At 40.5% G+C, this 25,668-nt stretch overlaps 1 protein-coding gene across 2 annotated transcripts in view; it reads left to right on the top strand.

Moving 5' to 3' along the window:
• dym (dymeclin) overlaps positions 1-25,668 on the top strand; it is a 553,915-nt gene that overhangs the window by 34,949 nt on the left and 493,298 nt on the right. For both annotated transcript variants that reach the window (XM_041192773.1, XM_041192774.1), the window contains exon 2: positions 3,867-4,063. In XM_041192773.1, the coding sequence (XP_041048707.1) occupies positions 3,924-4,063 (140 nt within the window). In that variant the 5' untranslated portion in view covers positions 3,867-3,923. The remainder of the gene's footprint in view (positions 1-3,866; positions 4,064-25,668) is intronic.

Genomic DNA, 25,668 nt, shown 5'->3' on the forward strand with positions numbered 1-25,668 from the left:
TCATGCACTCTCTTAGCTTTCCTAGTTTCCACCCTGCACTTTGTATACTCCTGTAGGGACTCTGCTGTATTGAGCCTTGGTATCTGCCATAAGCTCTTTTTTCCTTAATCCTAACCTTTATGTTCCTTGACATCCAGGGTTCTCCAGACTTGGTTTCCCCCCCAACCTTTGTCTTTATGGGAACATATTTGTCCTGTACTCTCGCTCTTTCCTCCTTGGATGCTTCCCACTGCTCTGATACAGTTTTATCTGCAAGTAGCCGCTTCCAGTCCACTTGGGCCAAATCATATTTTATCTTAGTAAAATTAGCTTTTCCCTAGTTTAGAACTTTTATTCCTGACCCAGCCGTATCTTTTTTTATAACTATCCTAAATCTAACTGAGTTATTGTTGCTATCTCCAAAATGCTTCCCCACTGATACGCCTTCCACCTGCCCGGGTTCATTTCCGAATATAAAGTCCAGAACTGTCCCTTCCCTTGTTGGGCTTTCTATGTAAATTCTCCTGGATGCAACTTAAGAATTTTGCTCCCTCTCTACCTTGCACACTAAAACTATCCCAGTTAATATTTGGGTAGTTAAAATCCCCCTACTATTACTGCCTTATTATTCTTATACTTTTTTGAAATTTGATTACATATTTGATCTTCTATCTCCCACTGACTTTGGTGGCCTATAGTACATGGCCAACAGCATGTTTGCCCCTTTTGAGTTTTTTTTACTTCCATCCATATGGCCTCATTTGATGATCCTTCCAAGATCATTCCTCTTCACTGCTATAATTGATTCCTTGATCAATATTGTGACCCCACCCTCCTCTTCTAACCCCCTTTCTATCTCGTCTGCATACCCTATAACCAGGTATGTTGAGCTGCTGATTCTGCCCTATTAGCCAAGTCTCGGTCATAGCTATGATATCACATTCCCATGTGCCTATCTGTGCCTCAGCTTGTCTGTCTTATACCTCAGGCTCCTTACATTAAAATATATTCCATTTAGCCTTGCTAAACTGACTTCTTTCTTATCCAGCTTATGTTTCCTCTGCCTTCCAGACTCACTCACTAGCTTTTAACTTCTAATTCCATTTCAGCTTCTCTCCCCTCTGAACTACTTTTCAGGATCCCACCCCCCTGCCAATTTAGTTTAAATTCGCCGACGAGGTATAAAGGAAGAAATAATGGGAGCTTGTCAGAAAGGTATGGCGATAATCATGGGGGATTTTAATCTGCATATAGACTGGGAAAATCAGATGGACAAACCTAGATGAGGAATTCATAGAATGTTTTCCGGATGGTTTCTTAGAACAGCACATTCTGGAGCCAAGCAGAGAGCAGGCTATACTAGACTTGATGTTGCTCAATGAGATAGAATTATTTAATGAACTCATAGTGAAGGTGGCTCTAGGTAGCAGCGATCATAATACGATTGAGTTTTACATGCAGTTTGAGGGAGAGCAGAGTGAGTCCAAAACTAATATTTTGAACTTAAAGAAGGACAATTATGAGGGCATGAAAGCGCAGCCTGTTAAAGGGAACGGGCAAATTAGATTAAGGGATGGTCAATAGAGATGCAGTGGTGGACATTTAAGGGGGTATTTCAGAATACACAGAATACACATTACAATGAGAGAAAAATTCCAAGGGGAGGACCCACCATCCATGGTTAACTAAAAAAGTTAAAGACACTATCAAATTTAAATAAATAGCATTTAATTGCGCAAAGATGGGTGGCAGGTCAGTTGATTGAACAGGATATAAAAAACAGCAAAGAATGACCACAAAATCATAAGAAAAAATTAGAGTACGAGAGAAAGCTAGCTAGAAATATAAAGGTAGATAGTAAGAGTGTAAATACTTTTAAAAAAAAAAGAAAAGAGTTAACAAAAGTGAGCAAAAAATAAAAGCTCATGATTTGGGGGTACCGTATTGGCATGGATAGAAGATTGGCGAGCTAACATGAAACAGAGGGTCGGCATAACTGGGTCTTTTTCTGGTTGGCAAGATATTGAGTGATGTGCTACAGGAATCTTATAGAAGTCCTATAGAAAGTGAGTCTGGTAAATTAATAATGGAAAATAAGGAGATGCCAGATGAATTGAACTGGCATTTTGCCTCGGTCTTCACTATGGAGGATACAATTAACATTCCAGAAATAGCTGTAAATCAGGAAATGGAAATGAGGGAGGAATTAGGGAAAATTACAATCACCAGGGAAGTGGTACTGAGTAAATTGTTGGAGCTGCAGGCTGACAAGTCACCGGGTCCTGAAAGACTTTAACCTAGGGTCTTGAAAGAAGTGGCTAGTGAGATAGTTGTGAGTTGGTTTTAATTTTCCAAAGTTCCCTAGATTCAGGGAAGGCTCCATTAGATTGGAAAATAGTGAATGAAACTCCTTTATTCAAAAAAGGAGAGAGAGAGGGAGACCCAAAGCAGGAAACTACAGGCCGGTTAGTTTAACATTTGTCGTAGGGAAAATATTATAAGCTATTGTTAAAGACATTATAGCAGGGCACTTAGAAAAATTCAAGGCAATCAGGCAGAGTAAATGTGGATTTATGTGAGGGAAATCATATTTAACCAACTTATTGGCGTCCTTTGAAGAGGTAACATATGCTGTGGATAATGGGGAATGGTGGATGTAGTGTATTTAGATTTCCAGAAAACATTTGATAAGGCATGGCATCAAAGGCTATTTCAGGGGGGTAACATATTGGCATGAATAGAAGATTGGCTAGCTAACAGTAAAGAGAGGGTAGGCATAAATGTGTCTTTTTCTGGTTGGCAAAATGTAAAGAGTGGTGTGCCATGGATATCAGTGCTGGGGCCTTGACTTTTTACAATTTATATAAATGATTTGCATGAAGGGACTGAAGGTATGATTGCTAAATTTGCTATTGACAAAAAGAACTCATGTAAACAGAACTCAAGGAGGCTACAAAGGGTTATAGATAGGTTGAGTGAGTGGTCAAAGACCTGGCAAATGGAGGATAATGTGGGAAAGTGTGAAATTGTCCATTTTTGCAGGAAGAATAAAAAAGAAGCATATTATCTAAAAGGTGAGAGATTGCAGAGCTCTGAGATGCAGAAGGATCTAGGTGTCCTGGTGCAGGAATTGTATAAAGCTAATATGGAGGCACAGCAAGTAATTAGGAAAGCTAACAGGATGTAATCATTTATTGCGAGGGGAATTAAATACAAAAGTAAGGAGGCTATGCTTCAGTTATGCAGGGCATTGGTGAGTTCAAATCTGGTGTACTATGTACAGTATTGGTCTCCTTATTTAAGGAAGGTTGTAAATGTTTTGGAAGCAGGTCAGAGAAGGTTATTAAACTTAATACTTGGATTGGGTAGGCTGTCTTATGAGGAAAGATTAGACTGGCTAGGCATATAAGATCGCCAAGGGTCTTGACAGGGTCGATGTGGAGAGGATATTTCTTTCCTCTAATGGGCAAATCTAGTTCTAGGGGCCAATGTTTAAAAATAAGGGGTCACCCATTTAGACAGATGAACATTTTTTTGTCTGAGGGTTGAGAGTCTGTGGAACTCTGCTTCCACTGCCTTTTGAGGAAGAGAGTCTCTGAATATTTTTAAGGCAGAGGTCGATAGATCTTGATGAAAAAGGTGGGTTGAAAGGTAATTGGGTGTGGGCGGGAATGTGGAGTTAAGGTTACAATCTGATCAGCCATCATCTTATTGAATGGTGGAGCAGGCTCAAAGGGCCTAGTGGCCTACTCCTGCACCAAGTTTGGATGTTTGTATGTAGTTATTTCAAAGTGCTGGTGCCATTGAATGGTCTCCTGTGCTGTAAGATTCAATGGAAAAATTGTTATTTAACCAATAGGCTGAGACATTGTTTTTATTTCATTTAGGCTCTAATAAAAGCAATGATGGTATAAGCTGAACTGGGTACTTTGCACAAGCAAGAGATGGGTGCAAACAGCAGCAGCATTGCTGAGCTTGCAAATAACAGTTACCTTCAGCGTCTTGCTGGCACAGAAACCATCTCTGAAAATGATCCGTTCTGGAATCAACTTCTGTCATTTTCCTTCACCACACCGACCAACGGGTAAGAAAACTATAGAGCAGTAAATGGATATTACGCAATACAAATAAACCAGAAAAGCTGCGAAGTTCCTAATGAAGTCTTTTGCTGATATCTTAGTAGCCAGTTAAAATGTTGGTCATGCTTATGTCCCTGAATATTGACATGCAAATTATATTGTTTATATAGTTGTCTTTACAGTCTTCAGTTTTGTTGCATTTTTGGTAATTCCACTGTAAACTGGAGTAACTACAGTGTGATGCCTCTATAGCAAATGAATTTGTAGCTTTCTCTCTGATATCTTTTTCTGTGAACACAGCCCGAGCCGTCATGCTTACTTCTTTCTGGGCACGATGGAGCACAGACCATGGTTTTGGGTGAAAGAAAATGATTTAGTACAGAATATTCACATGTAAAGCAACAATATACAATAGCTGCACACTCAAACTTGCACAAATATGCCTTCTGAAAGTCTAATAATAGAGCATCTACTGCACTATCTTGATCAACCTTCTGTGATACCTCATCAATTAATTCAGTCAAGTTAGTCAGACAGTATTTATCTTTAACAAATGCAGGTGGACTCTCCTTGATTATTCCATGCCTTCCAAAATGAAAGTTTATTTTGTCTATGATGATGGTTTCCAATAATAGTTATGTTCAGGTGATTGGCCTGTAATTTCCTGCTTTACCCCTCTCTTTCTTCCCTTTTATAACATTAGCAACCCTTCAGTACTACTGTATCCAGTGAGGATTGAATGATTGTGACCAATGCTTCTGCTATTTCTATCTCTGCTTCTTTAAGCAGATGTGTTCCATCTGGACCAGGTGACTTACCGACGTTCAGTAACAATTTTTTTCAGCATGTCTTCTATTATTCTGTCCATAACCTCCCACTATTGTTGTAACCTTCATCATCTGCCTCCTTATGTGAAGACAGATGTAAAGTGCTCATTTAATTTTTTAGATGTCCTCTGTCTTTACATGAAGATTGCCCTTTGGACATTTAATAGATGCAACTTTTTCCCAGCTAACCACTTACATTTTATATGTTTATAAAATGCTTTAGGTTTCGATTTAATGTTGCCTGCTAATTTTGTAACCTCTTTGCCTCCTGTATTAACTTCTTCAATTCCCTCCTGTACTTTCCATAATAGTCCTGATTATTAACTGAATCTTGCTCCTGACATTTACTATAAGCCTGCTTTTCCTTTTGTTTTTGTGTAACTTTAATTGCTTTTGTCATTCAGTGCGCACTGGCTTTAGACATTCTTTTCTTTTCAAAGGAATAGGCTTACTTTGTATCTGAAATGTCTCTTCCTTGAGTCTCCTCAATTGTTCTGTTACTGGTTTATCCTGTAATCACCTTTCCAATCTACCTTCTCAAATCACTGAAATTAGCATTTTTCCAGTTAAGCATTTTTACCTTTGATATTTTATGGTCTCCTTCCATTAACAATTTAAACCAAATTATGTATTGGTTGCTGTTAGATTATCTCCCACTATAACATAGTCCATTTGCCGTACCTTTTTTCGCAGAGCCTGATCCAACTGCTGCGTTGCTTGTTGGACTGGAGACGTACTGTTCGAGAAAGTTCTCCTGTGCACATGTCAGAAATTCTTCTCCTTCCCAATCCTTCGCACTGTTTTTCTCAGTCTATATTAGGATAATTAAAGTCTCCTAATATTACTACTCTATTTTTGTTAGACGCCTTTGAAATTTGCTGACAAATTTGCTCATCTATCTCCTCCCTGTTTGCAGCTCTATTTAAAAAAATTCCCAACAATGTAACAGCTCCCCCTGTTTCTCAACTCAAGCCAAATGGATTTAGTCCTAGAACCATATATGAAATCCTTTCTATTTAGAATTGTAACTAATCATCCTTAATCAATATTTGCCCCCTCCTCCTTTTCCTCTGTATCATTCCTCAATACTTGGTAACCAGGAATATTAAGAACCCATTCCTGGGCCTCCCTCTGTTAATGCGATCATGTCATATTCCCATGTAGAAATTTTTTGTCTGCAGCTCGTCAACCCTATTAGCTCCATTATAGATATCGACATATATACAATTTAATACCTTTTTGTCACTTACTATTTTTATCAATCTGGCCCCTGCAATTTTTGTGATATTTCTAATTGTATTGCTGTTTATATCCCTCTGTCCTCTGAGCTCACTTCTCCCCTCTGCTATTTTCTGATTCCCCTCCTGCTGCAAAATTACTTAAAATCTCCCTCGTAATACTAATTAATCTCTCAGCAAGAACATTGGTCCTGGCTTTGTTCAGGTGCAACCCATCCATCTTAGGCAGGAGTTCTATTCCACAGAACTGCTCCCAATGTCTAGCAATTTGATTACTTGGAAGTTTTGTTTAGCTAGTTTAGCTAGATGAATGCAATGTGATTGAGGCTGTTGTTGTATGTAGTAGCTTAATGCACAGCTAGCCAGAAGAGGGCACTGATGTTCTTGTTTTGCACTTTTTTTCAAATCGGAGTTTATGGATCTCCTCCACGTTTATTTAGGCACTTCACACTATCGTCTCAAAATAATTATGTTGGACAGATTCATGATCTACAAGGGAGTTGAGGGTTATAGAGGGGGCAGGCAGTAAAGTGGAGTTAAGGCTGCTGTCAGATCTTATTGAATGTTGGAGCAGTCTTGAGGGGCCTGCTATTTCTTACATTATGTTCTTATGTACTAGTTACTCTATAAACAAAACAAAATTGCTGTTGTGAATGAATGTATGCATGCATTGTGTAAAGAACAGATGTCCGAAACCTCTGAACTGGTAAGGTAATCTTGTAATTCAGATTGCATTGTAAAATGGGATAGTGATTTTAGATGATGTATATTTTCTCAGTTTCCTTCTCCTTCCCCCGAAAGCTCTAATTTGTACTGGGGTGCAGGTCATGAATGTTGGCAGCTCGTTCATCCTTGCCTGCTTGCCCCCAACATTTAGTCAGGGGTATTGAGACCAGTTGTGGCACCCCTACGTGTCCTGGCTGACATCAGTTTACTTGTAGATTTAAAAATTGCATTTCAAACCTTCTTATCTACATATCTTGGTGCTGTAACATATTATAGGGAATGGTCACCCATTGTGTCTTCTGGAAAGTTCTTGAAGAGCTTTCATTAGAACTTCAAGAATAGAGATAATTATCAGGAGCTCAGATCAATTCTTAAAAATCTATCTAGATGTTTATAAATTCATATCTATTAATATTTTCAGATTTTTAAAGGAAATATTATTTCATGGGATGTGGGCATTGCTGGCAAGGCCAGCATTTGTTGGCTTAATTGGCCCTGAACTGAGTGGCTTGCTAGGCCATTTCAGAGGACAGCTAAGAGTCAACCATATAACTGTGGATCTCGAGTCACATGGACTGCAGACCACATAAGGATGGCAGATTTCCTTCCCTAAAAGGACATTAGTAAACCAGATGGATTTTTACAACAATTGATAGTTTTCAATTTCTGATCTTTACAGGTGCTTATAGGGGAATTTAATATTGTGTATGGAACATCCTTGTGGCCCAGTACAAATAGCATTTCCAATAGACTTTCAACGAAATCACAAAATAATGCAAACGCCCTTTTGTGACTACACAGAGTATCTGTGGCTCTAGAAATTGGCAAGAAATCTTGAAGAAGCTTTTACAAGTAAATGTTAACTCATAGTTCTACTCACAGTATATATATGTGAAGTAAGTTAAAGGCTGTAAATTAACCTGGATCTTTTATCTGAACTCTTTAATTGGTCATTGCTTTGCTAACTTTGTCACTTGCATTTGTGTATAGGCTTTTGTGTACAGCTTGTTTTCTAAAGCTGGTAGCTACCTATTTTGCGGAAGGCGTATTGTAGACCAACAAACTGGAGTTAAGTGAAGGCTCTCATTCAGTACATTTGCTACTTAGCCCCATTATTAAGAGAACTTCAATTATTTGACCCCTTGTACAATGATTGAAATGGAATTCTTTGTTATCTTTTGTTTCTCCCTTCCCCAAACCAAATTCTAAAAATTAATTAGCTTATAAGCTACTGACTGTCTTTTGACTATTTTGTTTGCTCTATATATTGTTCAGGAATATAGAGAGAAACAAAGAACTTGCATTTATGAAATCCCTTTCCCATCCTCAGGACATCCTAAAGTACTTCATAGCTAATAAATTACTTTTAAAGTGTTCTCATTGTTGCATGTAGGCAGCCATTTTGTGCACCATAATATCCCAGAAACTATAATGCCTTCGCTTTATGGATGTGGAGGAAGAGGCTTGCAGGGAAGAACAAAATCATTAATATTGAACTTGTTGCTGCAGTTCATAAAACTTAAAAGGATCATATTCCTGGAATGACATTAGAGGCCAGCAATAATATGACATGGGTACTGCAATGTTTGTGTCTAAGGCACAGTCATTCTTATAATAACATTCACAAAACGGCATGGATGCCATAGATTTTTCCCACACTTGGACTGGAAACCTGAGCTTGGTTTTTTACAGATTTTCCATTGTACTTTCAGCCCTGGCTGTTTAACACCAGCTGTAATTTATCAGTGATTGTACAGCAAGACTCCAGTGGACGGAGAGCCCTTGACCTAGCCCAAAACAAATATAATTGTTTGCTGTGGTGTAGTTAATGATCTACTTATCATTGGTCAGATACAGAGAAAGATAATTTTGGTTTGTCTGTGAATAACGTGATGTAATTCAGCAGAATTCAACTTCAGAAATAGTGAGGAAATGGAAAAAAGATGAGATTGTTGACATCTCGTTTTCTAGTCTTTTCCTTAACATGACCTTTTAACTTGGTAGAAATGAATCTCTACTTTGCTGCTTGAATTTTTGGCAGAAATTGTGCAAAAGGAAAATGTGTTTCATTACAGTCCTTTGCAGTATTATTTGTTTTTACTTCTGTGAAACACACCTGGATGTGTGCTCCATAACAACAGTGACTACACTTCAAAAGTACTTGCATACGAATTAAGAGCAGGCGTGGGCCATTTGGCCCCTCAAGCCTGCTCTGTCATCCAATAAGATCATGGCTGACTTGATTGTGGCCTCAACTCTACTCTCCTTCCTACCCTCTATACCCTTTGACTCCCTTATCAATCAAGAAACAATCCAGCTCGGCTTTAAAAAATATTCAATGACCCTGCCTCTACTGCTCTCTGGGGAAGAGTGTTTCACAGACTCATGACCATCAGAGAAAAAATTTCTTCTCATCTCCATCTTAAATGGGAGACCCCTTATTTTTAACTGTGTCCCCTAGTTCTTGTCTCTCTGACAAAGGGAAACATCCTTTCAGTATTCACTCTGTCAAGTTCCCTCAGGATCTTATGTGTTTCAGTAATTTCGCCACCTCAATCTTCTAAATCCAGTGGATACAAGCCCAACCTTTCCTCGTAAGATAACCCCCTCATTCCAGGAATCAGTCGGGTGAGCTTTCACTGAACTACTTTTAATATAGTTATGTCCTTTCTTAAATAAGGAGATCAATTCTGTACACAGAACTCCATATACAACTGTGCTCTATATAATACCTATACAAAAGTCACAAAACACACCTACTTTTATATTCCATGCCGTTTGCAGTAAATGACAACATTCCATTTGCCTCCCTAATCACTTGTTGTACCTGCATACTAACTTTTTCTGATTCAAGCACCAGGATACCCAGATCCTGCTGCACCTCAGAATTTTGCAATCTCTCGCCATTTAAATAATATGCTGCTTTTTTATTCTTCCTGCCAAAGTGGGCAAGTTCATGCTTTTCCCACATTATACTCCATCTGCCAAATTTTTGCCCATTCACTTAACCTATCTATATCCCTTTGCAGACTCTTGTGTCCTCTTCATAACTTACTTTCCTACCTATGTGTCATCAGCAAATTTAGCAACTATGCATTCAATCCCGTCATCCAAGTCATTAATACAGATTGTAAATAGTTCAGGCCCCAGCACTGATCTCGGTGGCACTCCACTTGTTACATCCTGCAAACCTAAAAATGATCCACTTATGCCTACTCTTTCTTTCCTGTTAGCTAACCAATCCTCTACCCATGCTATAATGTTACCCCCACACCATAAACCCTGATTTTGTGTAGTAACATTTGATGTGGCAGCTTGTCAAATGATTTCTAGAAATCTAAGTACACCACAGTCACAGGTCCCCCTTTATCCACATTTCTTGTTACTTCCTCAAAGAGTTCTAAGAATTAGTCAAACACGATTCCCCTTTCACAAAACCATGTTGACTCTGCCAGATTGTATTGAGATTTCCTAAGTGCCCAGATATAACCTCCTTAATAATATATTCCAGCATTTTCCCTATGATAGATGTTAAGCCAACTGGCCTGTAGTTTCCTGCTTTCTGTCTCCGTCCTTTCTTGAAAAGAGAAGTTAGATGCCCTATTTTACAATCTGCTGGGACCTTTCCAGAATCTACAGAATTTTGGAAAATTAAAACCAATGCATTGGTTGTGGACCATACTCTGGTCATGAATTGCGCCATATAAATGAAATTCTTTTTATAGGTTAAAGGTATTCTATAATTAAATAATTGTTTTAACTCACAGGAACTTGTAAAAGGCATTGGGCATATATTTGAAGAGAAATAATTTGTATGGTTATGGGGGGAAAAATTAGGGCCTGGGATTAAATTGCACAGCTCTTTCAAGAACTAGCATAAGTGTGATGGGGAAAATGGTACTGTAAGATTCAGTGATTCTAGTCCATACTAAGAATTGAAATTTTGTTTTTCTGGTTCCACAGTTTGCGTAAAGCAGGAAGATTAAAATCAGAGCAGTAAGTTAACGTACCATTTTTATGCCTGATGCAGCAATAACAACCTTTTTTTTTTAATAACGTCTTTAATGTAAAAGAAAGTCCTAAACGCTTCACAGGTGTATAAGCATGCGAAAATTGACATTGAGCCAAAGAACAAGATATCAGGAGGGGAATTTAAGTGCTTGATCAGAGTGGTAGATTATAAGTACGGTCTTAAAGGGGGGATGAGAGAGGTGGAGAGGTTTAGGGAGGGTATTCCAGAGATCCCTTATGTAGCTAAGCATAAGAGGCGATGGATACATAGAAAACCTGCAGTGCGTTACAATGCAGGCAGCAGAGTTTTGGTTAATCTTAGGTTTATGGAATGATAGGAGGCCCACCAAGAGAGCATTTAAATAGTCGAGTCTGGAGATAACATGAGCAAAGATGAAGATTTCATTGGGAAATGGGATGAGGAAGAGATGGAGAGGAGCAATATTAATCAAGATGGAAGTTATCGCTTTGTGATGGTGAAGGTAATGGGGTTGGAAGCATGGGCCTTATTCAAATACAGTAGGTTATGAATGCTCTGATTCAGCCTGAGCCAGTAGCCAGAAATAGAGATGGAATCAGTAGTGAGGGTATAGAGTTTATGGTGGCATTGAAGATGATGACTTCGATCTGACCAATGTTAATTGGAGGAAATCGTGGCTCAATTAGGACTGGATGAGGGACAAGCAATCTGGCAACACTGACTCAGGTGAGGGATTGAGAGTGATGATGGTGAAGTAGAGATGGGTCTTGTCAAGATTTGCATGTACACTGATATCATTTCTTCTGCCTGTGATATACGTGAATTTAAAAGGAAGCCTGTCACCTGATCTCAAAATGGCTTCCTCTATCCTCTTCTCCATGGCAATGGGAAACACATTAACTTTGTATCCAAGTAGAACTACTTATCAGTTATCTTTGTTCGCAACCTTCTTTCATCTTGTAAAGGAATAATCTACAGCAGAACTGTTGGTACTTATATCACCTTTCTGAGACTCCGGGAGATACGGGGTCTACCCATTGTAGATTTAGGAACAGCTGTCATTGTTTCCAAGTGTAAATACCTTGCACCTCCCAGTAAACCATCTGAGTCTCTTTTGATCTCTTGACGATTAAACCACCCAGGCAGATGCCAGCACAGGTCACATGACCCCTTTCATTCACCCTAAATTTAAAGAGACAGTCCCAAACCATAACATTCTTATAAACCAAAAGATATTATCCTAAAACATAATCTTATAAATCTCTCAATTGTAGCATCTGACAGACTTTAAGTTGTGCATGATCAAGTGTTAACCTCAAGGTGCCTGTCAAGTTTAAAGGAAAGCAAATTATTTTTGTCATACTACTTAACATTGAATATGAGAATTGAGAGAGTATCTTGGTGAACCCCAATGATAGTGGTGTTGGGTGGGAAGAAAAGCCATTGTAGGAACTTCTATGGTTATCCTCTGACTTTGCCCCTGTCTCATCTTATCTGAAACCTTCATTCATGCTTTCATTAATGCTAGACTTGACCATTCCAATGCATTCTTGTCAGGGGCAGGTCTTCTGACATTCTACCCTCTGTAAACTTGAGGTAATCCAAAACTCTGACTTTGAACTTGTTGTGAGTTAAGACAATTCACCTGTCGTACTTGTGCTTGCTGACATATATTGGCTTCTAACCTAGTTTTCAAATCCCTCCATGGCCTCACCACTCCAATCTTGGTAATTTCCTCCAACCCCACAACCGTCAGTTTTTTGCGCTCCTCTAATTCTGGCCTCTTCAGCATTCCTGATTTTAATTGCATCACAAATAGTGACTGTGCTTTTAGTTGCCAAGGCCCTAAGCTCCAGAATACCCTCCCTACCCTCTGTCTGCCTCTCTACCTCTCTTTCCTCATTATAAGACACTCCCTAAATCATACCTCTTTGACCAAGCTTTTGGCAACCTGATCTAATATCTCCCCCATGTGGCTCGATTTCAAATTTTGTTTTGTAACGCTCCTCTGAATCATCTTGGGAGATTTTATTAAGTTAAAGGATCAATATGAATATGTTGTTGTACAACTAGATTGTTAAGATTGGAACTAGGTGGGGACAGCCCCACAATTGAGGGGGGTTGTTGGAGGAGACTAGCATGATTGACCATGTTGAAAGCTGCAGGAAAGTCAGGATGAAGAGGGATTCTTCACTTAGGATTTCAGTTATGACTTTGATTAAGGCTGTTTCAGTAGCGGGGTGAAAACCTAATTGTAGAAGTTCCAACCTGGAGTTGCAGGAAATTTGGGTGCAGATTTGAGAGGTGACATTATGTTTATTAACTTTGGAGGGAACAGGGAAGTTGGGGATGGCAGGATAATTTACAAGGATAACAGGAGAGTCTATTTTTTAAAACAGGCTGATGACAGCAGATTTGAAATTGCAGGCAGCAGTGCCTGAGGAAAAAAAGTTTACCATGTTGACCAGTAAGGGAAGTATGGTGGTCTGCAGTTTAGTGGCAATTGAGTCAAACAAGCAGATGGTGGGTCTCATGGATATGATGAGCTTGGAAAGAGAGTGAAGAGAGCCAAGAGAGAACCTAAAGAAAGATGTGGGCTCAAGTCAAGCAGGTAGACAATTCAATGGGAGATAAGAATTCAATGTGAGGAAGTACATATCCACAAAAATTAAATCAGAATATTTTATTAAGGGAATTAAGACTAGGAGTTTTGGAAGAGCAAATAAATTTTGGTATCAATATATGCAAATCACTAAAAGTTCATGCATAGTTACAAATATGGGTTATAACTTCCGTGGAATGGCAATCACAGTCAGATTGCCACTCCACCCCTAGTTATACTGAAATGAAGCTGCACCTTTCTTGCTTGGCCTTCTGACTTAGGCTTGGTGAGAAAGGCTTAGTCCGCGGGTTCCTGAGGCTTTCAGTTGAGTGTAGGAGCATTAAAGGTAAGGAAGACACACCCCTTTTTTTATGGAACTTGCTGGCGTAAAGTAGGTAGATTTAAAGGTCCAACCATTTTGAGAAGCTGGGAGAAGGCAAGTGTGTAAGGTAGGTGGGTAGGATGGATGAGATGAGGGTGGGGGGGGGGGGGGGGGGGGGGGGGGGTGGGGGGCGCTCGATTGGTTATTGGGGGGCTGGGGAGGAGTATTCAATGGCAGGGGCAGGGTTTTGTCAGTGGGTGGGGCGTGGGGAGTAGTTGGGAAGTGGGGGGCAGGGGGTCTTGCGGGAGTGGTTAGTGCTATAGTTACCCAGGAGTTTGAAGTGGTTTTAATTCTTGTAACTTTTTCTGGGTAACTATTCCTGTAAGACAGTCTGAACCACCCGAAGACTGCAGTTTAAATCGGAGTATCGGATGGTTCCCAGAGCATGCAATTGCCCAACAGAAGTTTCAACTCGCTAGGCAATTGCCTTGTAATCCTTGTGTGGAGACTCCTGGGTGGTGGTGGTGCCGGCGCATCTTTGGGGCACCTCCCCAGGGTACAACGCCCCAAAGGTCGGAAGTTATGGGTCAAGCAATTAAAAAAAAACTCACCTTTATCTAAGGGGGCTGTAGTTGAAAAGTGAGGAAGCGATGCTTCAGATGTATTGGAAGCTTTGTCATTCTGGAGTACTGTGTTCACAGCTGGGTATCATACCTCAGGAAAGATGGACTGGCTTTGGAGGTGGTACTGTGCAGATTCACCATATATTGGACTTAAAGGTTTAAGGGGTACAGGTTGGATGAACTTGATTTGTATTCCCTTGAGTTTAAAAGGTTGGGAGCTATTACGATCGAGGTTTTTAAAATGCTGAATGTTTTGATTCTAAGAAACTATTTCCCCTGGGCTGGGGAGATCCAGAACAAGAGAACATAAGATTAAGATTAGGAGCAAAATTGGGAACCATTTTTAAAAAAACAGAGACTGGTGGAAATCTGAAGCACTCCTCTCCAAAGAGCTGGGCCAGTTGAAATTTCAAGGCGGATTGATTATACTTGTTAGCTAAGGGTTTCAAAGGCTCATGGAGAAAACAGGGATAAATTGGGTTGAGGTATTTGTTAACCACTATCTAAGAGAATGGTGGGACAGGCTCAAGGGCTGAATGGCCTATTCCTAATGATTAAATTGAAAATCCTTGTCTGACTTTAGAACCCATCACAGTTTTGCTCTATCTATTTCTGCAATCATCTTTCATGCCATTTGGTCTTCCTTTGGGATGGCAGAGCCTTATGCCATCTTAATTCTACTTTCTGGAAAATTCTTAAATATCACCAGCTCTCTACACCTTTAAAAGTGACATTTTTCAACCAAGGTTTTGCTTACGCCACTGCATAGCCCTTTTATCTATTTATATTGTTTTCTCTTTCCCATCTCACCCCCATAAAATGCCGTAGATTAATTTTCTTCTGTTAAAGGCACTTTATTTTGCTTGGTTTTTGTTAACATTTTTTGCTATAGAAGTTACAGACTGTCTTCTCCCTCCCAAATGGTTATTAGATTCATGGAACTTAACTTCTGTATGGTTTGTTGAGTCTAAGGTACAGACTTCTACATAATTCCCTTTTGAACTACCCCTGTAGCCACAACTACATTGAGCATAAATAAGATAGAATGCAAGAGACTTAGAACAACAAGCAGTGTTACAAATGCTGATAGTATTGTGTGTGCCAGAGCATGTTTCATCAGGGCAGATATAATCGGCTTTGGGCTGCTCGGGGACTCCTGTGAATATTGTTCTTGAACTGGCTGATAAGTGTGCAGGAGCAGCTGGATGTTTGCTTGTGGATCAAGATCAGAATGAGCATTTTTATAAATCTTTTGCAGCCTGGGGTCTGTTGGAAATGGGGTGTTGGATGAACTGACTGGTCTTTTTTGATTCCACATTTTTTTCTTCTGTAAGCTACCCTGCACACAGCTTGCTCTCGTCTGGGATTTAGTAACATTGAACTGAATTTGTATTATGGGGTGAGGAATTTGTACAGGGAATAAATTTACTCTTCTGGAATAAACCCTTCTGATGATTACACTGATGTGAAGTAGCCTGGAGTTGAACTTTAATACTTGGAGTCCATTTATATTGAACAGGTCTTTAACAGACATGAAACTATAAGAAATTTTATAGAACAAAAACAAAAATTGCTGGAAAAACTCAGCAGGTCTGACAGCATCTGTGGAGAGAAAGACTGTCAGGCCTGCTGAGTTTTTCCAGCAATTTTTGTTTTTGTTTCAGATTTCCAGCATCCGCAGTATTTAGCTGAAATTTTATAGACTTTGTTTCTCTCACAACAACTTTGTTTTCTTCTCTGCCTACCACCTCTGCCCACCCCCCCACCCCCCGCCCCACTCCAGGCACCCCATGAAATGAACCCAACTGTTAACCCAGTTAAGTTTAACACTGGGACTGTAATGCAACATTTTTCTTACTATATGTAATCTATTAGTTTCTCCTATTCCTGTGTAAAAGGCATTTTTCAGATAGTTACCTCCTTGTATCTGATCAAATTTCAAATTCAGATCCTGATCTTTTTGTTCCACTTTTCAATAAGTTCCAAAAAATATTATGATTCTTTTCTCATACCCTGTAAGAGGAGAGAGGATTTTTTTTTAATGCTGAGTTATGATCTGGAATGCACTGTCTGAAAGGGTGGGGGAAAGCAGATTTAAGTATAACTTTCAAAAGGGAATTGGAAATACACTTCAAAAGGGGAAAAAAATTGCAGGGCTATGGGGAAAGAACAGGGGAATGGGACTAATGATTCTGACTCTAGTGGTGGAGGTGGCTGTTTGTTTGAGGATCCTGGGCTGATTTGCCTTTCATAAATGAAAACAGAAAGTGCTGGAAAATTGCAACAGGTCTGACAGCATTTGAGGGTAGAGAAACAGAGTTGACATTTTGAGCCCAATATGTCTCTTCCAAGGTAACTCTGTTTCTCTCTTTACAGATACTGCCAAATCTGCTGAGATTTTTCAGCTCTTCCTGTTTTTATTTCAGATCTCCATCTGCTTTTTGCTTTTATGACTTGTCTTTCATGTTCATAATCCTATTGCCCTCTCCATTGTTTGCAGATAAGCAACTCCATACAGTGGCTTTCACAACATACCTCTTGTTGATAACTCTTGATGTAGCGAATTGAGAGCATGTGACACTATCATAGCAGAGGATGTACTATGTGCTACCTCACTAGTATTACTTAACTTTTTTTTATTAAAGATAAAACTTAGACTCCTTGGATCTCTCCATTTCAGTTGGTGAAGACAATGAGTAACTTCAGCATATTTGACCAGAAATTCTTAGGTTTGATTTGTGTTCTATCCTTGGCTTGACAGTTGAGATGCTACAATTGGCCTTGGTGCCTCTGGGCTATGAAGGTCAGAATTTGATACTCTCTCTAGCCCTCCCTAGTCTTCAGTTTCTGTCCTTTGATCTTTGCCTTTGTGTACAGTGGACAAGAATAATCTGAGGTTCAGTTTAATGTTGCTTATTTCATTTTTATATTTCTTCATTCACAAGTTATGTATGTCACTGGTAGTCCATACCTAGTTGCCCTTGGGAGAGCAGTGGTGAGCTTGAATCATTGTATGCATGTAGTAAAGGTACTCCGACACTTCGGTAGGGAGTTCCAGGATTTTGATGCAGCGATGATGAAAGATCGGTGAAATGTGCCCAAGGTAGGATGATTGATTTGTGGCTTGGAGGGGAATTTGCAGGTGGTGGTGCTTCAGTGCGCTTGTCACCCTTGTCCTTCTAGCTGACAGAGGTCGCTGGTTTGGGAGGTGCTGTCACAGAAGCCTTGATGAGTTTAAGGAAATGTCTTAACATTTCAGACTTTATCTGAAGTGATACGGCACTGTTACTGGAAGCTGGGTACCATTTGAAAACTTCATGCATTCGTGGACCATAAATAGCAAGAAAATTGGTGGTTGAGTAAACTGAGGATAAATACTAGATGGTTGTCAGGGAGGGGATTAAAAGACTGTAATCTAATCGAGGAGTTCAGATAACATCACAAACTGCGAGACCAAAGCTCAAGTAATTTGCCAGCTGAACAGCGAGATTGGGTTACCCCTGTAATACTCTGACAGACAACTAGTATTTATATTATATATAGAGCTACTTTTGAAACATTTGACAACAGCCGCTTTTGATATTGCTGGTTAGTATCAAGTGACGTCGTACATCCCAGGACATTTGGTTATTTCAGTGCGTGGAGTTCACCATCCATACCATTTTATACAAGAGTAAAACTGAACTTATATTTTATGAACTAGTTATGTATGTTATTTTACTGTTCTTGCAGTCTAATTTCACATGTTGAAGTAAATAAATGCTAATGTACTACCCCCATGGCTCATGAATAAATTTGCTGCCCAGTGTGGAGCTGAACCACAGAGATCAGGGAGGTTTAGGTTCAGTCCTCCAGCGTGTGCTGAGTTAGCTTATCTTGGCTGCAAAGGTGGCAGAGAGTTACAATTGGCCTCTGTATCATACAGTTGGGAAGGAGAAAATTGACTAGGCTTCCAATTTCTGATAAAAACAAAAAAACTGCGGATGCTGGAAATCCAAAACAAAAACAGAATTACCTGGAAAAACTCAGCAGGTCTGGCAGCATCGGCGGAGAAGAAAAGAGTTGACGTTTTGAGTCCTCATGACCCTTCGACAGAACTTCAGTTTCCAATTTCTGATTGCTGTTCTGTGACACTTCCTGGCAAATATGCCTAACTGGATGTTTGATTCAACAGGGCTGTGATGTGTCCATGGTTAAATCTGTTGTTGCTTACTCCAATCAGTCACAGACATGCCAACTCTTGTGAAATTAACACAATTTTATAAGCCCATCTTGTGATTTTATGAGAGGGCTCTGAAGTCTGAAGATTTTTCAAAACTTTCTGATTTCTACATGCTGCTCAGATTCGACCGATGTCCTTATCAACCCCTTTGCCATCAGCCTGGGACTCCTGGCTACTTTGTTCAGGCTGAAATTTCAGCTGCTCTCTGTTTTTTGAAGTAACTGAGTTGCAGTGGAAGCTTCCTCCTATTCGACTCTGTAAATGTTAACTGCTTCACATGGGCCACGTGTGCAACTCCAGACACTGAGAACCTAGTGAGTTATTGTAACCTGTGTCTGATAAAAAGTCTGGATAGGGATTGGAAAGGGCATTTGGCGTCTGTTGGGAAATTGGGGGCATGTTCATAAATGTTTGGGAATTGGGGTGGGGGAAATTGGTGTTGAGGGGCTGGGAGCATTTATTTGGGAGGCTGGCATCAGTTGGTGGGTGTTGGAGAACTGGGGAGCAATTGTGTTTTGGGGGTCAGGACTGAATGTTTTTAGGAGAGTTGGAGGGTCATATGTTTGTGGGGGTCGGTTGAAGGAGTGGAAGTGAATGTTTGAGGGGGGTGGTTTAGGGGGTCAGGGTAATTGTTTGTTGAGGGGAGATTGAAGGAGAAGGGTGAATGTTTGTGAAGGATCAGGTGAACTATTATGTTTTTCTCTACTGGAAGAGTTCTGATAGAAGGTGTGATAATTTTGATCCCTTTTGGGAGCTGGGGAAAGGTGACCTGTGCCAGGCAGTACTTTTTGTAAACTTCAGCGCTGAGGATATTGTGTAGGCTCCTCAGTCTTCACCATTCATTAAGTAGTTGACAAGTAGAGTCTAGGAACACCACATAGGAAGAAACATAGGAACAGAAGTTGCTCATTCAGCCCCTTGAGCCTGTTCCCCATGGTAACATTTCATTCAGTTGGCTGGTATGGGAAATGGAAGAGTACACAAGCAAGGATAGCAGGTATGATTTTTAAAAGTTTTTTAATGAAGATTGTTAGATGCAATAATATAGTAATTGTAAAGAATTTGTCTGGTTAGAGATTAGATAAGCCACTAATAAGGTTTATAAACTATCAACTGCCAAATATATTGGTTTCTGTTTGAGGGAAAAAAAGCTACTTATGATTTTTAAACAAAATCTCTTGATTTAGTTTTAGAGTTTGTCTTTTGATTTCTGTGTGTGTGGGGTTGGCATGTCTGCACTCATCAGATCAGGCAGCATCTGTGGAGAAAGAAACAATTGATGTTCCAGTTTGATCTTTCATCAGAACTGGAAGAAGTTTTTTTTATTCTTTCACAAGATGTGGATGTCACTGGCTAGGCCAGCATTTGTTATCCATCTTTAATTGCCCTTGAGAAGGTGGTGTTGAGCTGCTGCCATGAATTGCTGCAGTCCATGTGATGTAGGTACACCCACAGTGCTATTAGGGTGGAGTTCCAGGATTTTGGCCCAGTGATAGTGAAGGAATGGCAATATAGTTCCAAGTGAGAATGGTGTGTGGCTTAGAGAGGAACTTGCAGCTGGTGCTCTTCCGATGCATCTGCTGCCCTTGCCCATCTAGGTGGTAGAAGTTCCGGGTTTGGAAGGTGCTATTGAAGGAGCCTTGGACATTTAATAGTTTGTAAGCAAGTACAGAGCTTGCGACATGGGTTAGGGGTGCAGGGGAAGGTCTGTGATAGGATAGAAGTGATTAATTGACAGAAGATATATTGATGCGAGATAAAAGGGGATAGTAATGAAACCTGTAAAGAAACAAAAGCTGGGACCAGAGGAGGAATAAATGGTTACAGCAGAGCCATTTCCATCACTTTCTGCCTGAGAAAATGGGAGGAGTGGTCATGGCTTTATTCAAAAAGGGAGGGAGACAAAAAACAGGTAGCTAGAGGCCAGTTAGCTCAACATCCACCATTGGGGAAATGTTGGAGTCTATCATAAAGAATGTAATAGCAGAGCATTTAGGAATGCATAATATAATCAAGCAGAGTCAGCATGGCTTCATGACAGGGAAATCATGCCTGACAAATTTACTAGAATTTTTTGAGGAGGTAACAAGCAGGATAGGTAAAAGGGGACCAGTATATGTAATATTTTTGGATATCTAAAAGGCATTTGATAAGGTACCGTACATAAGGCTACTTAATAAGATAAGAACCTATAGTTATAAAAACAAAAACTGCGGATGCTGGAAATCCAAAGCAAAAACAGAATTACCTGGAAAAACTCAGCAGGTCTGGCAGCATCGGTGGAGAAGAAAAGAGTTGATGTTTCGAGTCCTCATGACCCTTCCACAGAACTGAGTGAATATAAGGAGAGGGGTGAAATATAAGCTGGTTTAAGGTTGGGGGGGGTGGGAGGGGGGGAGAAGTTTGGGGGGGGCTGTGGTTGTAGGGACAAGCAAGCAGTGATAGGAGCAGATAATCAAAAGATGTCACAGACAAAAGAACACAGAGGCGTTGAAGGTGGTGATATTATCTAAACGAATGTGCTAATTAAGAATGGATGGTAGGGCACTCAAGGTACATCTCTAGTGGGGGTGGGGTGGAAAGACTAGCGGGGCATAAAAGATTTAAAAATAATGGAAATAGGTGGGAAAAGAGAAATTTATATAAATTATTGGAAAAAACAAAAGGAAGGGGGAAGAAACAGAAAGGGGGTGGGGATGGAGGAGGGAGTTCAAGATCTAAAGTTGTTGAATTCAATATTCAGTCCGGAAGGCTGTAAAGTGCTTAGTTGGAAGATGAGGTGCTGTTCCTCCAGTTTGTGTTGGGCTTCACTGGAACAATGCAGCAAGTCAAGGACAGCCATGTGGGCAAGAGAGCAGAGTGGAATGTTAAAATGGCAAGCGACAGGGAGGTTTGGGTCATTCTTGCGGACAGGCCGCAGGTGTTTTGCAAAGCGGTTGCCCAGTTTACGTTTGGTCTCTCTAATGTAGAGGAGACCGCATTGGGAGCAACGAATACAGTAGACTAAGTTGGGGGAAATGCAAGTGAAATGCTGCTTCACTTGAAAGGAGTGTTTGGGCCCTTGGACGGTGAGGAGAGAGGAAGTGAAGGGGCATGTGTTGCATCTTTTGCGTGGGCATGGGGAGGTGCCATAGATGGGGGTTGAAGAGTAGGGGGTGATGGAGGAGTGGACCAGGGTGTCCCGGAGGGAACAATCCCTACGGAATGCTGCTGGGGGGGTGAAGGGAAGATGCATTTGGTGGTGGCATCATGCTGGAGTTGGCGGAAATGGCGGAGGATGATCCTTTGAATGCGGAGGCTGGTGGGGTGATAAGTGAGGACAAGGGGGACCCTATCATGTTTCTGGAAGGGAGGAGAAGACGTGAGGGCGGATGCGTGGGAGATGGGCCAGACGCGGTTGAGGGCCCTGTCAACGATCGTGGGTGGAAAACCTAGGTTCAGGAAGAAGGAGGACATGTCAGAGGAACTGTTTTTGAAGGTAGCATCATCAGAACAGATGCGACGGAGGCGAAGGAACTGTAAGAACCTACAGTATTGGGGGTAGTATATTAGCGTGGATAGAGGATTTTTCAGGATGGCAACTTGTAACTAGTGGAGTGCCACAGGGATCCATGCTGGGGCCACAATTATTTATAATATATATTAATGATTTGGATGAGGGAAATGAATGTACTATGACCAAGTTTGCGGATGACACAAAAATAGGTGGGAAGGCAAGTGGTGAGGATGATACAAAGAGTCTATAGAGGGATATAGACAGGTTGAGTGAGTGGGCAAAAACTTGGCAGATGTAATATATAATGTGGGAAAATGTGAGGTTATGCATTTTTGCAGGAAGAACAGAGGAGCTGAATATTACTTAAATTGGGAAGATTGAAAAATGCTGCAGCACAGAGGGATTTGGGGGTCCTTGTGCATGAATCCCAAAAAGCTAACATATACAAGTTCAGCAGGTAATAGGAAAGGCGAATGGAAATTTGGCCTTTGAAGTAAAGGGAATGGAGTATAAAAATAGGAAAGTCTTGCTAAAACTATACAAGGCACTAGTTAGACCATACCTAGAATACTGTGAACATTTTTGGTCCCCTTATCTAAGGAAAGAGATACTGGCGTTGGGGGCAGTCCAAAGAAGGTTCACTAGGTTGATCCCGGGTATGGAGGGATTTTGTTATGAGGCCAGGTTGAGTAGCTTGGGCCTGTACTTACTGGAGTTCAGAAGAATGAGAGGTGACCATATTGAAACATATAAGATTCTTGCGGGGCTTGACAGGATGGATGCTGAGAGGTTGTGTCCCCTTGTGGGAGAGTCTAGGACCAGAAGGCATAATCTCAGAGTAAAGGGTCACCTGTTTAAGACAGATGAGGAGGAATTTCTTCTCTGAGGGCAGTGAATCTGTGGAATTCTTTACCACAAGAGGGCTGTAGAGGCTGGGTCGTAAAGTATATTCAAGGCTGAGATAGACAGATTTTTAATCAATAAGGGAATCAAAAGTTATGGGGGAAAGGCAGGAGAGTGGAGTTGAGGATTATAGATCAGTCGTGATCTCATTGAATGGCGGAGCAGAGTCGATGGGCTGATTGGCCTATTTCTGCTTCAACGTTTTATGGTCTTATGATTTAGAATTGTTGAGTTCAACCTTGAGGTCAGAAAGTTGTGAAGTGCCTAATCCAAAGATGAAGCGCTGGTCCCAAGCTTGTGTTTAAATTAATTGGAACAATTTTGGAGACTGAGAACAAGGGCATCATAGTGGGATGGCAAATGAAAGTGGCTTTAAAGTTGTCAGAAGGTTTGAACACACAATCTTTTGAGTCTGGAGAGAGAGCTGTTACTGACCTAGACTGATAAAAAACTCAGTTAAAGTGATGTGAGTTCAAACCTGGATGTGAATAAAATATTGTCCGAAGAAAAGAAAGCAGGTGGTACTTGTTGCAAGAGTGATATTGGAGTTGGAGTGAAGTATTGAGTGCCCCAGAAATTGGTGCTGGAGCCCCAGTCATTTCTACTTGACATCAATAAACATGCAAACATACCAAACAGAAGCAGAAGTAGGCCATTCGGCTCCTCGAGCCTGCTCCGCCATTTATTAAGATCATGGCTGATCTGTTTATGTTTCAATTACACATTCCCATCTACCCCTGATAACCTTAGTTTCTTGTTAGGCAAGGGAATCAATCTACCTCTACCTTAAAAATATTCAGTGACCCAGCTTCTACTGCCTTCTGAGGCAGGGAGTTCCAAAATTGCACAATCCTCCGTGAGAAAAAAGTTCTCCTCATCCCTGTCCCAAAAGGGCAATCCCTAATTTTAAAACAGTGCCCCCTAGTTTACCCATAAGAAGAAACATTCTTTCCACGTCCACCTTGTCAATGCTGTTCAGGATCTTATATACCTCAGTCAAATCACTCTCACTCTCCTAAGCCCCAGTGGAAACAAGCCCAGCCTGTCCAACCTTTCCTCATAAGACAACCCGCTCATTCAGGTTTCAGTCTAGTAAACCTCCTTTGAATGCATTTACATCCTTCCTTAAATAAGGAGACCAAAACTGTACAGACTATTCGAGATGTGGTCTCACCAATGCCCTGTATAACTGAAGCATAACATCCTTACTTTTATGCTCAATTCCTCTCGTAATAAAGGATTCCATTAGCTACCTTAATTACTTGCTGTACCTGCATACTAACTTTTTGTGATTCATGCGCCAGAACACCTAGATTCCTCTGCAGCTCAGCATTCTGCAGCTTTTTCCCCTCTAAGTAATACTCTGCTTTTTTTATTCTTCCTGCCAAAGTGACAACTTCACATTTTCCCACATTATACTCCATCTGCTGTATTTTTTGCCCACTAACTCAACCTATCTACATTCATCTGCAACCTCCTTATGTCCTCTTCACAACATACTTTCTGACCTATCTTTGTGCTATCTGCAAATTTAGCTATCATGCCTTCACTCCCCTTGTGCAAGTCTTTGACATAAATTGTAAGAAATTGAGGCCCATCACAGACCCCTGCGGGACTTTACTCATCACATCCTGCCAATCAGGCAAAGACCCATTTATGCATCCTCTGTTTTCTGCCAGCCAGCTAATCTTCTATCCATGCTAATATGTTACCCCCTACACCATGAGCTTTAATTTTCTGCAATAACCTTTGATGTGGCACCTTATAAAATGCATTCTGGAAATCCAAGTACAGCACATCTACAGGCTTCCCTTTATCCACAGCACACATTACTCCTTCAAAGAACTCCAATAAATTGGTTAAACAGGATTTCCCTTTCACAAAACCATACTGACTCTTCCCGATTATCTTGAGTTTATCTCCTTAATGATCGGTTCTAACACCTTCCCCACGAGAGACACAAAGCTAATTGGCCTATTGTTTCATGTTTTCTGCCTCCCTCCCTTCTTGAACAGAGGGGTTATATTTGCTATTTTCCAGTCTAATGGAACCTTTCCAGAACCTAGGGAATTTTGGAAAATTAACACCAGCCCACCTATTACCTCATTAGCTACCTTTTTTAAGACCCTAGAATGAAGTCCATCAGGACCCGGAGATTTGTGAGCCTGTGGCTCCATCACTTTGCTCAGTGCCGCTTCCCTAGTGATTGTAAATTCAACAAGTTCCTCTCTCCCTTCCACCTCCTGATTTACAGCTATTACTGGAATGTTTTTTGTATCCTCTATAGTGAACACAGAAGCAAAATATTCGTTCATTTCATCTGCCATTTCCTTATTATCTGCTATTAACTCCCCATTCTCACCCTCTAGAGGACCAACGTTCACTTTAGTTACTCTTTTCCTTTTTAAATACCTGTAGAAACTCTTGCTCTCTGTCTTTACATTTCTAGCTAGCTTCCTCTGAGACTCTAATTTCTTACTCCTGCTTAACCTTTTAGTCATTCTTTATATTCTGACCAATCATTTGTCCTGCCACTCATCTTTGCGCAGTTATATGCTTTTTCCTTAAGTTTGATGCTTTCCATAACTTCATTAGTTAACCATGGACGGTGAGTCCTCCCTTTAGAATTTTTCTTTGTAGTAGGAATATGCTTATTCTGA

Source organism: Carcharodon carcharias, chromosome 1 (genome assembly GCF_017639515.1).
Source record: "Carcharodon carcharias isolate sCarCar2 chromosome 1, sCarCar2.pri, whole genome shotgun sequence".
Lineage (NCBI taxonomy): Eukaryota > Metazoa > Chordata > Chondrichthyes > Lamniformes > Lamnidae > Carcharodon > Carcharodon carcharias.